The sequence below is a fragment of the Dryas octopetala genome, chromosome 7 (genome assembly GCF_963921425.1).
Source record: "Dryas octopetala chromosome 7, drDryOcto1.1, whole genome shotgun sequence".
Taxonomy (NCBI): domain Eukaryota; kingdom Viridiplantae; phylum Streptophyta; class Magnoliopsida; order Rosales; family Rosaceae; genus Dryas; species Dryas octopetala.
In genome coordinates this window covers 21,289,926-21,307,604 of record NC_141372.1, presented here as the reverse complement: position 1 = coordinate 21,307,604, position 17,679 = coordinate 21,289,926, and the positions used below count along the sequence as shown (strand labels likewise).

Here is a 17,679-nt window from a genome sequence, read left to right as displayed (position 1 = left end):
AGGGAGAGCCTGCTACGGTAATTGATGGTCTTTTCAGTATTGAGATATAAATATGTATTTTATTTTTTTTTATCGCACCAGTGACCAGACAATGGAGTAGATGTGTACAATGGGGTGGGCCGGACTGGGCCAAGTTTTGTATCCCGTTAGGCCAGCTCGGCATGAGCCCGTCTTGGGTTGGGTCGGTCTGAACTCGTGACGGGCTTAGACCAATCCATTTACATTAATTTTTTTTTTAATTTTAAAGACTAATTTGTGTCTCTATAAATCAAAATATTTATTTTAATTCAAGAATTTCTCAAAGACTAAATATTATACATCATATATTATATTCTAAAGTTATTCATTATTGATTGCTATTTTTTAAAAAAATATTTTATTATTAATGTTTTTTTATAAAATTGTTTCTTTATGCTACGTTACAGTAAATAAAGAATCTACTTTTGCATTTGCATGCATCATGGACTTGCTTGGCTTTTTCTGATCATGGCTGTCAATCAGTCACAATTGCTGAATTGGTTGTTAACTGCTCATAGCTGCTGAATAGCTATAGTTTGTTGCTATTCTAACAAGAGGATTCTATGCCTATGTGCTCATTCAGCTCTGAAGTTTTGCTTCATGTCTATTTTGGGAATTTGGAAAAGTTTTAGTAGTGAATCCTAAATGGTTTCACTTTTTGACATTAATCTGAAATTTCCCAATTTAAAATGAAAAAATAAATTAATAAAAACAAAATAGAAGAGTGCATTTTAGGAGTGTGAATTTGATAGCGAGTGACGTTATTCCGACCAACCTAAATTGCTAAGTTGATTATTCTATTTCAAAATTTTAATTTTACACTTAAAATAAAAAATTTCAATTTTGTTCGTCAGGTCATTTGACAGTTATTTACTGAAATATTTGTGGTTATTCGACAGTCATCTGCTAAACATTGGTGAATTATTTAGTGGATAACCACCAAATGGAAATAAAAAAGGTATTCGATAGTTATCTGCCAAAATGTTTATGTTTATTCGATACTTATCTTCTGAACATTGGTGAATGTTTTATTAGATAACCACTGAATGGATTTGAGTGATTTCATCCTGTTTTTACAATAAAGGGTAAAATAAAATAAAAAATTGGGAAAAATTTGAGTGCCTCCCTTCCTAAAAAATGAAAACAGAGTACATTGGGCTGCAATGGGAGAACATATTTCATAAATCGCGTTGGCCCAGAATATTCAGCCCAGACCTAACAAATATTCGTTGGACTCCTTATATTTCCCTCCAAAAATAAAAATTGGCCACTCCTAATCTTCTTGAGGCACTCTCACTCTCGCTCTCGCCCTCTGTCTCTGCAAAGCAACAAGAAACAAGAAGAAGAAAATGGAGGAATACTTGCAGTACATGAAGACATTGCGCTCTCAGATGAACGGTACCATTCACATTCCGATCGCCTTATGTCGAATTACACAAATTTCATTCATTGCCTTGTTTTATTTTTCGAATTTGGAATTTATAGATGTGGAAGATCAAGCTGCCAAGGTCTCAGTGGAAGAGCAAATGCAATTGACCACTATTCAGACCTTAGAGATCGATCTCAATTCTGGTTCTCCTTCCTCTTCTTCGTAACCGTATTTATATTTTCTGCTTATTTTACTCAATTATGCTTTGTTCCACTTTCATTTATCTATTCCCTTTGTTTCTGCTTTTGCACAACTTCTTACTGTTAAAAATAATTCAAACAAACTTTATTTGTTAAAAGGAAAACGTAATATCTATCCTAAATTTGCTATTTGTTTCAAACTTCTGTCCTCAATTTTTACACATATCTCTATTTTCTTTTAATTGTAAATTTGCAATTCGTGAAATATATCTTTAGTTGAGTATGGTGAAAATTATAGATACTATTGTATAAATTACGTACAATGCACAAAAAGAAATTTATTTTGCGTTGGCTTGTTCTGATTTTTGTTATGTGCTGTAAGCTCATGCCAGCTATTGCATGTATAGAAATCTTTTAATTTCTTGACTAAAATGAGTTTAAATATTTTGATTTTTTCTTCTCCGCCATTAAATTTACCTAACATCTGAATTTTTCCTTTTCCAAATTAATTTCTGAAAGTTCAAAATATTTTTATTTGCTAAGTAGCATAGTGTTCTAAGTTGCTTATATTTTGAAAATGGAAAAGCTATTCAGTAGAGAGTAAAAAGGCTGAAAAAAAAAAAGTTGTGGTGCAAATATATTAGATTGGTTTCACATTAAAAACTAGATTCAAGTTGGAAGATCTTTTGAACTTTTAGTACCAATAGGAGATGTACCATCCAACTATATCTGCTAGTAGGAGGCTGGAGCCAAAGTCGATGTTTAAGCATTAAAGTGATAATAATAGGAGATGTACCATCCAACTATATCTGCAAGGAGACGTACCATCCAACTATCATGTAACTTGTTTATTTTATTATTATTATTATTACTTTAATGCTTAAACATCGACTTTGGCTCCACCCTCCTACTACAGAAGACTTGTTTTAAGTGTAATTTAAAGAGAGCCTTGAAACTGTTGAACTGGGTAATTCCATACTAAAACTGGTTACTCTTGATTACTGATCACATGAGTAGTGAGAAGTTGTTTTTTGGGACTGTTAAATGTAGGTATGAGATACATTCAATTGAATCTATGTTCAACTGGTTTGAATATTGTAGTTATTACAAGGGTTTCTGTTGATTATAAGTCCTGTATTACGAAAGTTTTTTAAATCAATTTTGAATCATATGTGGTTTCTGTAGCAGGCTCTCCAAGTTGTATGGCTTCTTGTGATTTTCATTTTTATTTTTCTTAAAATAGTCTGGATATCACAATCATTAAAGTTTTCCTTTTATTTTCAGCTAGTGGGTCAATTAGTAACCCAGCATTTTTCATTTCAAAATTTCAAATAATTTGGATGTATTAAGTTTCGAAGTGAAATGTGAATCTAATTTGTCATTTATTTCTATTTTTCTTTGATAAAGATTCCTTTCTGTGATCCTCGTGTTTTTAATACTTTTGAACTTGTACTCATTATTGTTGCAGCAATATCCGAAACAAAACGATTCATGGTAGACATTGAGCAGATGAAGAAGGCGAAAGGTCAAATTTGCTCTCAGATTTTGGAAAAACAGAGAAAGATATTTTCTTTGGAGTCTGATTCATCCACCCTTGTCCAGGTAGCCTCTGTGTGTGTGTGTGTATGTGTGTGTATGTGTGTCCGTGGTTGTTTGTTAATGGTGATGTTAAAACTTAAGCAATCAACTTGTTTCCATATACGGACGTAAGCTGTAAGGTGGGCAAATTTGTTTTAATATTACTAATAACCTATTAAATAGGAAAATGATATTTTCCCAAAGGAAAAGGGGGAAAATGTAAGATTTTTTAGATCAATGTGACAGGCATCATCTTCCTTGTGTCTTCTGTTTTAAAGGTTCCTATAGGCTGCTAGTGCTTTGAGAGGGAATTTCTAACTGTTTACTATATTCAAGGCTTAAAATTTACTTGAAACAAAATACATTGACCTGTTTTGAGTTTCTTCTCATCAATGGTAGCACCATTTTGTCATATCCAATAGAACGCCCAGTTTGATATTTCTCTTGTGATAGGTGTTCCATTTGCACATCAACACTTGGACTTTGATCACTTTTCTGCTTTATTTTTCTTAACTTATCTGACTCTTAATCAGTGGCTCTTTCTTTTCTAAAACATCGTATAGCCTTGCTTATGCTTCTAGTTGCAAAAATTAGCTATACTTTTTTTTTTTGCCTTCTGTAATACCGTGTAGATAGTTTCAATATCCTAATATTCAGGCATGCATGCCTAGAGTATCCAACAATTTTAAATTCAAAGGTTTTGATGATTACATTTTGTATTTTGATGGATACATAAGACATTCAAGAGCCCAAGTTATATGCTTATATATAAGAAAATTGTATTTCCTAAAACTTTTCTTTTGACTTCTTAATGGACTAGTCTTAGGGGTAAAAGGTAGAGCTAGGTTGCATCATGCATGTAGTATTTATCACTTCACATTCCTGACTAATACTCCTTTTAACAAGGAAATTAGTAAGTTCATCACATGTTTAATTGCTCAAGACAAAAATATTTTGATACCTATGTGCTGTTTTATTTCCTTTTAACAAGTAGACTCTGGAGCTCATTGAGCAAGAAAGAATCAACTTATCTTCCAAGCTTATAGAAAAGAGGTACATCAATCATTCAAGCTGAATTGATTGACATGCACCTAATATTATATCAATTTATCAACTTGCCATGTTTGTGATAACAGCACTTACTACATGAAGGTTGCAGAGGACATCAATGCCAAATTGCAGCAACAACAGGTTTGATTTTGGTGCCCCTTTTATGTACATTTGTGTTCTAAGTTCATTGTATTTATAGTTTCCTTTTAAATATTGGTTAGGATTGGGTCTATTCTCACAACACTAATACAGAATTGGGAGAGCATGGAATGGTACATCCTCAGATTTTCTTTTCTCCTTCTTTATTTACATATGTGATATACCTTTTTTTGCCTCACTTCTTTGACTTGATGTTTTGATAAAAACTAGGGTAACTTTTCCACTATGGAAGTTATGTTCCATCCCTTGTGGTTAATAACACGTGTATCTATGTTTCAAATAATCCACTATATGTGTGAGTCCATTAAAGCTGAACCCCTCCCCCCCACTAAAAAGTCCCTTGCAGATATTTCCCCAGACTTTGACTTGACAAATCTCCTCAATCCAATTTTTTGGAATACAGTTTAGCCTTTTGAAGATATGAAGTTCTTGTATAGTCTAAATCATGTAATTGCTGCTGAGTTTTTATTCTTTTTTGTTTTTGTTTTTTTATTTTTTATTAATATCTTTCTTGATGTTGCTTCCCCTTTAAAGGTATTAAATCATACAGATAGAAATTAATTGTGTCACAGGACTGATTAGAATCTGTGCAGGTTAGGGATAAATTTGATGCGCAAAGAGATGATTTTCAAGGTAAATTGTACCCCTTCTTTTGGTCAAGTTTCTGCAGTGTATATAATAGTGATGAGCGAAAATGGATTCTGATCCATTAGCCAAAAGTTATTTATGCCCTCTAAGGCTGAGCCCTTTATGAAAACAAGCTGGTAATCCATAATCCTTTTCACTGTTAATTTTGCACTCAGTTGGACCTAAAGGCATCATGCTGAAACTGATGAGATTTCTTTATGAGTGATGCTTGCAGCCTACCTGCCAAATGCAAATATGTAATAATCACCAGTTTAAGAAAGAAGCAAGGCCTTACTAGCTAAAAGCAATTTGGCATTTAACTTTTTAACTTGTGTGTGCATTTCTGTATTTAGGGGGTAAGAAGTGCATGATATCCCATATTTAGGTCTACAACATGAATTGTGCACCAGCTGAACCAAATAAAGTATTGTAAGAGCAATTTGCCTCAGTTGAAGCAATTAGGGGAAAGTCATTTTGTTCCATGTGATGCAAGCAGGGTATCTTATAATCCAAGATGAAGTCATTATGGGTTGACTCAGAATATAGTGTTATTCACTTTCTTTTTATATTGGACTTCTTTGCAGGGAAGGCTAACTTTGATAACCACTGCAGCATGGAGAATCAGGTGTGACATTACTTTTATTGATCATTGATATGTATGGTGTTGGATTGAGTAGCGATCTTTTGATTTATTCATAAATAACAGGGTAATGATGCAAGGAAGAACCTAATGGCTATTTTGGACTCTGCTAAAGCCAAGCTTGATGAGATTTCACAAATGAAATCTGAGCTTGTCATGGAGAACCACAAGGTTGCCTCTAAAGTTGAATTCATGTTGTTAAACTATAATTAAGATATGTTGATTTTTCCTTTTGGATGGGGTATGCATAAATGATCTCTTGTCCGGCAGCCTGTCATGTTGAAGTACTTTTTTTTTTTTTTTTTTTTATATATATATAAAAAACAGTTGAGGTTGCAACTGTTTCACATCTCTGTGAGGTTTCTGCTTTACTATTCATTGTAAAGTTTTCTTTTCATTTTTTCTCTTGCATTTATTCGCCTGAAGAGTATTTTACTGAGTTTCATTGTTCTCTATTTTTCTTATTGAGATTCATGTCCGTCTAATTTAACACTATGCCCCCTCTAAAAGAAAAAAGTAATAATAGAAAAAAGAAACACAATGAAGGTAATATTTGTTTAAAGTATTATCACTCATTCATTCTTATGCTGCTTTCTTGTGCCAATTCAGACAAAGCAGGCTATTGAGCAAGTAAATTGCAAGGAAAATGATTTTAAGGTCAGTTGTTTGCTCAATACAAATAGGTCCATATCTTGTGCATGTTTGCAGATATGAGGGTACTTTCAATCAGATGTAGTACAGATATGAGATAGTATTTATAAAATGTTAAATTTCTAATGGTAAAAGTAAAATATACTCCGTGAGAATGGCATCACATGATTATTTTATTTTATGCCAATCCATATTCTCAATTTTACTGTCCAGGAATGTGGAGTTTTGTTGAATTGATCGAATAGTGGGCTTCAGGAGAATTGATGAGCCTCTATACCCACTAATTAATACAATTTATTGGCTTCCCTCACTACCCCCAAAATATTGTATTCACATAATATCTTATTGTACAGTAATTTTTCATTTCTCTTCTTGCAATGGGTGATTCCAGCCAGAGCTAAGGGCTATGGATTTACAGACATTGGAAGAGGAATACAATGCCCTTTTATCTGATAAAGCTGGAGAAACTGAATACTTGAAGTCTCTGCACAACCAAATTGAGACACTGAAGGTAAACTATTTATCAGGTTTTTCCTGTGTTTAGAGATTTACAGAAAGTAGTAACCATGTCATGTGACCATTTGATGATATGTCCAATGGATGTGACCAGAGTTGTGTCTATTGAAGGGTTCTCACGTAAATAGACATGAAGTAGAATTTATCTTGCAGATGGTGCATAGTTGCATGGAAATTCCATGGATTTGTAATTTCTGATAATTGAAGTCTATTGTCAACGCATATTTTCTGGAGAAGACAATTGATTTTCTTTTATAATAAATTGTATCCTTTCTTTCATTGAAGCTCTGCTTTTTACAGGGAATATCTCAGGTGGTTAAATGTGCTTGTGGGGAGGAATACAAAGTGGAAGTGGACCTTTGTGTATAACAAAACTTGAAACACACATTGGGTGAGTGGAACGCTGAGAAATGAATGCATCAGCCGGCTAGAATACTTGGCTTGCTTTCCAGGTAATTGTGCAAATGAAGGTCGAAACTAATTCTATAACTACAACTGCAGCAGGAACATAATGACATTATTATAGTTGTTTGTACAGTGCAAGTTGAAAGTGATTGGATGTTGATTAAAGTTGTACAGATCGCCAGTGCAAACACTATATAATACGTGAAAATGCCGTCATATCTTAACTGTGAAGTGAATCACATCCGCCGTGCTAAATATACCATTCACAGTATAAATTGGTTCTCTTAGATAAAATGATGAATCATGGGTTGACATGAAAAGCAGCCACGTATCTACCATTTACATTTCTTTTTTGATAGAAACCATCATTTACGCACTGCATGCATATTGGTCTGATTTTGTGATTTTCAATCATTAAACGAAGGACAGTTATTCAATTTAATGATAAAAATGGTCTCACAAATGCATAAACAAAAGCACCTTAGGGAGGGTTTGAATATCTAGTGGACATCATTTCATCATGCCCTTTTTGTATTATTAAGTAATGAAATTCAAGGATATATGGGAAAAAAAATATGATGCTTCATATAGCTCATATGTATATACTTGCATAAATCGAAATTACATACAACTTTCAAGAAGTTGAGACGTATATTCCCTTTAAGTGGTACTCAGATTTTTGCTTGAGTTGTCGAAAGTATCCCTTTATAGACAAGAAAAAGTAGGAATAATGGAAAAACTAAAATTACTTGATCCCAAGGGCTTCAAGAGCTGCTGAGATATCATGGGCTTGATAACTCTCAACAAGGGCGATGTTAGGGCTATCTTTTGGGACCACATCTTCTCTCTTGAAATTATCTTCACTGCGAAGAAGCATCTCACTGCCATACTCAACAGAGCTTCTTAGAACTAGGGTCTTATGGAGGCCAGCCAGCAGGTCTTCAATGTCTGTATCTCCTTTTTCTCCAACAAACACAACCACCTTGGAGAGATCAATTCCCCATCTTACTGAAAGATATCTACATAGCACAGAACAGTAATTTGTAACCATAACTAAAGATGACTTTCATCAGTAATATTGCATAATGCAGAGAGTAAAGGAAATCCAACCTTAGTGCTTGTACTCTTGATGCAACTAGTGGTACCACATTTAACCTTGATGCTACACGAGTGTAGACAAGGTTGCATCGGAAGCCTCTCATCCGCAGCCTTTGGCGCAGGTCATCAACCCGTCGGATCTGCAATTGATACACCAGATCATTATCATAAAGTTATAGCACACAAATGCACATTTAAGGCACCACTTTCAATCAAGGTTAGTCATTTTCCACAGCATAGAAAGGTTCTCACCTTGGCTCCTGGTTTCACACTATAAGAGTAGCACCTAGAGCTACTGGACCCTCCATACTCCATGATGTCATCCTCATCCCCAGATTCTAACCTGGCTAGCCTTGGCACCATGGACCTCACATTCTCTCCGGGCCATCTGTACTCGATATGGGTTTCATAATCTGCATCAGCTGCCAAATCCCTCCATGGGTAATACATTTCACTCCCACTTTTGCAGACCACCGCATCAAAATCTTCTATATTTACTTGGCAGCCTTTAAATGCTTTCATGGTTTCTTGTAAGCTGGAACCAGTAAACAATACAAAGCCTGCACGACCCTGCCCGAAACCTAAGCTTGCTGCTTTCTTGACACTCATTATAATTTCCTGAAAAGTCTGGGTACCATCTCCTTTCTGGTCATAACAATCCACGGCTATTACAAACAGCCTCTGCCTTCTACCAGGACAGTAATTAGCAACAGCACTGCTATTAGATGAAGCCATTCTGGTTATGGCTTCAATGAGTTCCCTCTGTCTAGTTGCTGCATCGACCTCTCCATTATGTTTGAAGTCTCCTTCTACTGAGAATCTTAAAGATAGGTCATCCACATCTTTTAGAGAGTCACTCATTGGTTCTTCAGGAACTGGCATGATTTGAAGGCGGGTGGTTGGGTGGCGATTTCGGGAATGTTCAACATGGGAGAGGTAGTTCCGGCAGTGTTCTGGCCACGAAAAGCGGTGGATGTTCTTTAGGCCATTCTTCCTGCATTCAGTCCAGAGGTTTTTGTCTGCAACAAGCTTTAGCAATGCATCTTCGATGGCTTTTTGGTCATGTGGGTCAACTAGGAGGCCATTGTTTAGTGCCTGGTAGTAAAGAGTCAGCTACCTATTAGTTCTTTAGACAAAGTAATACTATATCTATCATATTTACTAACCACATTTCTAATATCTCTAATAGAGGTGAAAATTACCACATCTCTATTGTATATAACATCATATACAATAGAGATGTGGTGAGATTTGTGTGATTATGCACCACCTACACAAATTGGTTCCACAAGACATCTTGAAGTTGTTTTTCCGATAAATTTTCTAAATACAATATTAATAGGTTAGGATAAATCACAACATATTCCTAGAGGTTGGGTTAGGACATGTAACCTTCAGAATATCCACGGGCCCTCCATTTCTAGTGGCAACCACAGGTAAACCATAAGCAGCCGCCTGAAAGCAAAACCACAAGAATATAAATAAATAAATCGTTTGGGGTAAGTAATGACAGTGTCACTACTAAGGTTATCCCCACCAGAGATTTGAGGTGAAGCATAAAATCCTGAAAAGCTAACCTCTATAATTGTGAGACCGAAAGGTTCCACCAGAGCTGGGTTGATAAAAACTCCCTTCAATAGAAATTCCCATAAAGAGTGTGTCACTGTTAGAATTTTAGGTGATGCAAGGAAAACGAATAATCTGGGCTGATGATAAAATGGGTCATGTAGCAAACTGGGGCAATAGAACTCAAATTTATCACATCACAAACTTAATAGGTCCATGATCATGAAAGTATGAGTACAGGTTTTTGATTAGCTGATTCATCACATAATATGTACCTTTGTTTTTGCAGCGAGACGATATATGTCAGGGACATCTGATTGCTTGTGATGTTTGGGATAGGCTACTTGGCCATACAAATCATACCTGTCGATGAGCTTGAGCACGGTTGTAAGAACAGCTGAGCTGCTGTTTGGCATTTCTTCAATGTCATCTCTGTTACCAAGTATTAGTGTCTGCATAAACAATAAGTGATCAGTACTTGGTTGGTTCTTACAAATATTATTTACTGCATCGAAGGGGGGATTGTTTGAGTTATGGGAAATTCTAGTGTGAACTTTACCAAGTTGGCTAGCTCCCGAAGGGCTTGGCATTCCCCAAAGGCCTTGAGCAATGTAGTGACATTTTTCTTGGGGTCAGGACGGGACAGTGCAAGTATGGTGGGCTTGTGAGGATTCGTGAAAAATCGCATCACCTGCATCAGTGGCAAACATTTCTAGTTATTGCTTTGATTTCTCCTCATTTGTGAGGCTAAATTGTTTTTGTTATGAATAGCATGCATATTATAATCAAGGCTAAGCCTATTTTATGTATAGGAAAGTTCAAGGTTATTATCATTCTTAGTGGAATGGAATGGAAATTAATGCTGTGCAGGAGATGGTAGAATGTTTCATTTTAGTGGATTGCATTGCATGCACGTACTTGTATAACCAAATGAAGGATGTGGGAATGTGTGAAAGGAGGAAGAATTTACTACCTCGGACCATATTGGAGGCAGATGCCTTTTGTTTTGAGCTCTGTCTGAGCCAATCAGTGATTTGAGATCTCCTTCTCCTTCTGTATCTTGGGTTGTAACATAGCTGAAGTCCATGCCTGGCGGTATAACCTAATGCCACCATCACATAGTGATTAGTGTACTATGTACAAGACTTTGGGAAGAAAAGAATGAAGTCTAAGACATGGTGGTGTTAAGTCAATGATCGTTAATTTGAAAAAGCCACAATCAATGGGAAAGAGACAGAGACTGCAATGTGCATACCACCATTCTTGGCATGTATCGTCCTAGGCAACTAACTCCACGCCGTCTCCTAACCCTCAGCTTCCTCTCCAACTTGAGGTCAAACCCATCATAGAGCCCCCATTGCTCTTCAATCTCTTGCCTTGTGCTGGTCACCACCATTTCAGCAGAATCCAAGCCCAGCTCCTCCCCCTCAATCCTCCTCAGGATCTTGTAGGTTGCATTTATGTCCTCCCTCGAATACCTCCCTTGTTTGAGCAATTGTTCGAACTTGTTTCGCCCCAATGAATGCCCAGTTAGCACCATTGGCACGTTCAAGGCTCCAGACAAGTGAGCAGCCACCTCCCCAGCATCAGCATAGTGGCCATGGATGACATAAGGCCATGTTGGTTTGCCCCCATTGACTTCTTCCCCAAGAGCTCTTGCCATGTTCACAATGTGGCCCAGAGCCCCATCAACAAATTCAGGTATGTGAGGCCAAAGTGACTCTTTGGGTATGTACCTATAATAATATGCATGCGTTTAATAGAGAGATAGTACACAAGATGGTTATTTGAGATAGTACAAATAACATTACTCGTATTGATATGAACTAGAAATTACTTGTCATGCGGTCCACAGGGAAGGCGGATAATGTAGGCTCCACAGCTGCCACTGCCGTAAGGTGGACAAGCAAGCATCTCATTGGGTTCACCATAGCTGTAGTCTACCTCCGGCGAAGAAATTTGTCTGGTTAATAGATCCACTCGATACACTCCTTTTGTGTTGGCCAGAGCACGAGCAAGTTCCACCACATATTTCACCTAATAAATTAAATACGTACCATTAATTATTTTTAAATATGATTGAAATTTAATTTTATTGCTGGCCTTGGCTCAATTAAGATAGGGGCATCCTTAATTTAATTTAGTATATATTATTATTACCTGGCCACCTGTGTCAGAATCTCTTCCTAGTTCCATGTTTTCTCCACGCACCAACCCATGCATACTAGAAAGAGTCAAGAAAAAGAAACATATTAATAACATGGCATGACAAATTACACAAATTGTATGACCCACTTAATTACTTAATTACTAATTGCTTTTGCATTATTAGTGAATAAATACCTGATTAAGACAATGTAAAGATGCCTAGACTTATCATCATCAGACCATATTCGCATTTGAGAGTTATTTCTTGCCATTTCCTTGGCAGGTGGTTCTGCAGAAGTGATGTCGCTTTTTTCCTTTTCGCCTTCAGACAGCTCCGAAAGGTCATCTTCTGCGTCATTACGACCTTGCTCTCGCTCCAGACGTCGTTTTGCAAGCCTTTGTGCATCATCCCATGCTATCTGCAAACACACCAAAGTGTGCAAACTATGTCGTCGTCACGAGACAGACTGACAGTTACAGTGAGTGTATACATCCATTACATGAAAATTTTAGTCTACATGTCAGCCTTAAAAATCAGATTTCTTTTTCTTTTTCTTTTGTTTAGGAATTAACAAAGTATATAGTTGAAATGGAATAAGTAGCCAGCAACTTGCATTTGCATTATTCTTGGTCGAGAACTTGAGCTTTATATAGGGAATTTGATTGATGCTGCTGCACTCTAAGTGTTGTGTTGTGTGAGTGTGAGTGTGAGTGACTGACCTGTTTCTTTTTACGGGCAAGATGCCAAATGCGCCAGCACATATTCTCAAGCCTATTGCTGCGTTCTCTGGTATTCCTTGTAGCTATCACCTGCATATATGCACCCACACCACACCCTCTGTTAATTCTTTCTTTCTTATTTTTTGGTTGAATTAGATTTTGATTTTACACAAACCAAACAAGAATTAACTAAAACAAACAGAGAAGGGGCAAACTATTTAATATGTATAGCCAACAATATCACAACTACTCCAATTTAGTTTTATTCTCTGAATTTAAGAATTCAATCAATTAGTTGATCATCTTGTGTGAGTGTGATCGACTCTGTCCTATTTCGATATTCAAAATATGTATGTATATATGTCTTCTGACATATTGCAGGGGTAGGAAGAATGTTACCATCTTATTTTATGTTATTGCATGTTTTCTATAATTTGTAAACCAGTGGAGTAGTACCAAAAGAGCTGTGACCCAGACCCAGACCCAGACCCAGACCCAGTGATGAGTGATGAGTAATTGAGTAGTCTACTCCAAATTCAATTAGTTAGCTAGTGACCCAGACCATAAATGAAATGAAACTTCCTAGTATATATTTATCCTTCATGTATGTACTTTTGGAGTTTGGCCACAGTAACATACAGTACTATTGGACCCAAGAAAATGGGAACATAAATTCAGATCTGCAATGTGGTCCCCAACTAGTAAACCAGTTTTTATCATGGGGTCTACTAGAAATAAAAGAAAACCACTATTTTTGCCCCCTACAAACCGCAAGTATATGCTCATCACTCATCTCACATCCCCATCCTCATCTCCTCTGTTGCTGCAATGTTTGTTATTCACAATATTCTCTCTAATTCGTTTCCACATAAAATGCTTTAAATCTCATTCAAGCCAATCAAATATGACATCAACTGAGAAAAATTCAGTGCTTTTCTCTGTGGGAAAAAAAATGCATTATATATGCATGAAAACAATCAAACATATTTGTTTCCCAAATGGTTAGTAGATACTTAAATGTTTTGCAGGACATGTGAGATTTTGAGGGCCAAACAATGAATGAATGTTAAAGTTAGCAAGGGAGAGGTATGAGCTTTATGGAATTAATGCTGCTGCAAGAGCTTAATCAAGACTGAAAACTAATAATTAATTTGACATAAATATAAATTTGGAGAAAGCTAGAGAGATGATGAAATTCGACCTTAACCCATGTCCTGTGGAGCTCAGACTCATCAAAGCTATTGACAACTTCTTCCACAAAGTACTTGGTGGGACTAAACTGCACCTTCTCCTCCTTCACTTGCTCTTCAAACTTTGCAACTTTCAACTTCCCATCATTATTTTTCCTTGTGCTGCTACCTGCATCCAAAATCGCTTCCAAGTAACCGTTTAACCAGTCATTTCCCGCCATCTCTCCCGCTCTGTTTCACCTTCTCGATCTTCTAATAATTTCTTGTTTCAAAGAGATAGCTAGAGTGAGATATAAGATTGATAACTATGAAGCTTTGTGCTTGTGGAATAAGAGATATATGAATGGCTTATATATATGTATATCAGCTCATGCTACTAAAAGCATTGAGAAATGAGAATAATGCTTCTAAAGTTAAATTCTGTGGAATCTCATAATTTTCCAGTAGAAGCTAAAATATAATACTTCAAAGGATTGGATTGGATTGCAAAGTAAATATATAATCCAATTCGGAAAATATTTTATATGATTTGATGCTGTCTTTGAAAATCTAGCTTTGTACTAGAAACTAGAAAGAGAGATGGTTTCAAAGGAAGTTGAACTTTGAAACCATGTTGGGTGAAGACGCAAGGCTCTTTATAAAGGCTTCGCTTTTTCAAATTGAACTAATTTGAAAATTCATAAATCTATAAATTTGTCAATAAGGAATAAGGATTGGGTGGTTTTGGTTCTCTCATTTCCTTGTAGAGGTATATAACGTATATTACACAAACATCCTCTTTCTTTTATTATTCTCCACTGTGCACTCAAACTTATTTCCGATCTACTAAAACAATCCATTTCTAATATATTATACCTACAATTGTACTTTCTCATCCAATATATTAACATTTTAGAGAGGCTTACAAAATTCAAAGGGGAAAAAAAGAAAGAATAATTAAGGAGACATCTGAGACTTCCTAAAGTTAAAAGTCTGTTTGTGTGTGTATATATAATTAATCAGCAGTGTTTACCAGTTGGTATTTTAACAGGTCACTGTTTTACCACATCGTTGGATGAACAATCAAACGATTTAATAAGATAAAAGCTTAGAGTACAAAACAAATAACATGTATTATACTAACCACTTGGATTTTCATCCAACCGCTTAGATTATGGTAAGAGTCGAGACTTATAATATATGATAACATTTTCTGATTACACAGTTTAATATGTTATGTTGTATGATTGTCAATTTGGAGTACATATTATAATCTTTATGTCATAGGCTTATAGCTCTAGGGGGCCCCAAAAACCTTGTACTAATTCGACATCAAATGTTCTAAAATCGTTCAAACAGCCTATGAGCGGTTCAACGATGAGGCTCTTGAAGCTCTTCGTACCAACACAAGTACTCAAACAAATAACATTAAGTCATTAAGCATTATATAACCATTGGATTTTATTTACTTAAGTGGTTTGAAAGAAAGGATTTGGATTTTGAGCTTTCTTTGTTTTTTCATGTGTCCATTTTAACTGTCTAATATAAATTTAAGATTTCATGTAATTTTATTTATACTAAAAAAATGTTACGAATCTATTTCATCTTTCAGTTTTTATCTTTGAATAATAAATACATGGCTAATATTAAAGTAATTAAGCAAAAAAAGAAGAAACAAAAAATAAGCAAGAGATCCAGATCCTTTTAAAAAAAAGTGAAGTATGCTGGAAGAGAATGAATATGTTCAAATAAAAATACCACCCCTAATTTTTCTACTTAATTACCGGCCGGAGGCTTATGGAGACAATAATGTTGGTAGATATATTCTCACACCATGAAAGAAATTGGAGTATCCAATCACAAATTAATTGGCAATAAAACCTAAAAAAGAAAAAGGAAATACCCTTTCAGTAAAGTAATGACACATCAAGTAAGATACAAATGTGGGAGAAAAAATGTGGGATAACTAGTATTATTGAATTATAAACTATCACCAATACTATATTGTTCTAATGTGGGACAATATTCCACATTTTTACATGGTACCCTTGAATTGGTGTAATTTAAGTGCAAAACCTTAGTTTTAAGAATATATATATATAGTACAACTAAAAGGTCATCATTATTGTGGTTTAGTAATATTTTTCTCTATAATATTATAGAGATCCTAAGTTCCAACTTCCATTCAACTCTTCTCCAAATCAAAAATAAAAAATAAAGGTCGATCATAATTAAAATTGTCATCTTCATTAAATGTTCTATCTGGGCCGGTCACAAACAAGTTAATTAAGGAAATTTTAAAGGCATAAATATTACTTCCAACTAATTTATGTGATGTTTCATTATCCTTTCACTAAACTTTTCTAGGATCCAAACCGGCCAACAGTTAGAATTCGATCTCTTTCTTTCTGAAATTGTTTCCCTATGTAGAAGGATAGAAAAATGTGACACGAAATGTGAAAACGACTTGAACCAGATACATAATTGATGAGTTTGGGTTTCCTTAATCATGTTGATTTTCCTTGATAGATTTTAGGAAAAAATGGAATTCTTAGACATATTGAGGTTTATATTTTTTTGATGTATTTATACAAGTACAAGGTAAAATCATACAAAGGAAAGTAAATCAACTTAATATACAAGAAAATCTAGACTAATTATTAAGACACAAGAAAGAATTACTTAAAAAAGGAATTTTTGTCAAACAAGGTAGAAGAATCCTTATTGAAAATTATATGTCTATCACACCTCCGCAAGCTGAACAACGAAGAACGTACCAAAAGTTTGGCCAAAATAAAAGAGAACCGATGATGAGAAAGACTCTTGGTAAAAATATCGGCTAATTAATTGATCTTGATTGAGAACAAATATAACGCACATCAAGCTCTTGTCGAACCTTTTTTCCCGGATATAATGATAGTCTACCTTAACATGACAAGTACGCGTGTGAAAAACAAGATTAGAGGCAAGAGAAATAGCAATGATGTTATCGCACCACAACTGAATTCAATTACCCCATTTGATTAATAAATGATGAGAGGGACTGTTTTATAATTCAGTAGTGCTACATATATCACATTTTTATACCATAATTTCATACCACCTTATGTGGCAACTTACATAGCATTCATACATTAGATACTAAAAAATAAAAAATAAAACCAAAAAAAAAAAAAAATTTGTCCAATAAAATAATGACACGTCAGATGGTATAAAAATGTGGTATAAGAATATGGTAAGTATAGCATTATTCTTTATAATAATCCTTATATTTAATTACACCTAATTTATCGCCTTTAATTATATTATGTTTTAATTTTGAAATTTTAGAATTTTGGGTAATAAAATGTGTTATTGGATTAATTATCTAAGGGCTATTATAAAATTGTCTCTCATAATCACTCATAATTTATCCCTCATAATAGCCCTTATGAATAAATGATTACATATATCATGTTATATATTTAACCGGCCTATTTAATAAATAATGGTGTCTCAAATTAAAAATAACATAATAAATAATTGAGGAATGTTATTCATAGTTGTCTAAACCCTAAACTAGGTGTCAGCTTATAAAATTAAGCTACAGTAGGCTTTCACAGTTACCCAATGAGTCTATTTTTACTCACCACAAAAAGGTGGTGATGAGCATTACCACCATAGTAGATGTGTAACATATATTACAAAAAGATGAACATTACCACCATCGTGAGCAAAAATGAATGTGTTACCCAATAGCTTCCTCTATATATATATATATATATA

The 17,679-nt window shown here is 34.9% G+C and overlaps 2 protein-coding genes across 2 annotated transcripts; one reads left to right on the top strand and one right to left on the bottom strand.

Moving 5' to 3' along the window:
- Positions 1 to 1,305: 1,305 nt before the first annotated feature.
- Positions 1,306 to 7,376, top strand: LOC147280508 (tropomyosin). The gene is made up of 12 exons (XM_086252323.1): positions 1,306 to 1,416; positions 1,504 to 1,590; positions 3,056 to 3,189; positions 4,160 to 4,218; positions 4,302 to 4,356; positions 4,437 to 4,487; positions 4,968 to 5,007; positions 5,586 to 5,626; positions 5,708 to 5,812; positions 6,251 to 6,298; positions 6,684 to 6,803; positions 7,109 to 7,376. The coding sequence occupies exons 1-12, from the start codon at positions 1,368 to 1,370 to the stop codon at positions 7,175 to 7,177; spliced, it is 858 nt and encodes a 285-aa protein (XP_086108449.1). The 5' UTR covers positions 1,306 to 1,367; the 3' UTR covers positions 7,178 to 7,376.
- Positions 7,377 to 7,701: 325 nt separating this feature from the next.
- Positions 7,702 to 14,577, bottom strand: ATSPS4F (Sucrose-phosphate synthase family protein). Its single transcript, XM_086249473.1, has 14 exons — positions 13,947 to 14,577; positions 12,746 to 12,835; positions 12,221 to 12,444; positions 12,038 to 12,101; positions 11,715 to 11,914; positions 11,133 to 11,613; positions 10,851 to 10,979; positions 10,437 to 10,568; positions 10,153 to 10,329; positions 9,889 to 9,942; positions 9,704 to 9,766; positions 8,564 to 9,406; positions 8,324 to 8,451; positions 7,702 to 8,232 (listed from the first exon to the last, which is right to left on the bottom strand). The coding sequence occupies exons 1-14, from the start codon at positions 14,154 to 14,156 to the stop codon at positions 7,959 to 7,961; spliced, it is 3,069 nt and encodes a 1,022-aa protein (XP_086105599.1). The 5' UTR covers positions 14,157 to 14,577; the 3' UTR covers positions 7,702 to 7,958.
- Between the last annotated feature and the right edge of the window lie 3,102 nt (positions 14,578 to 17,679).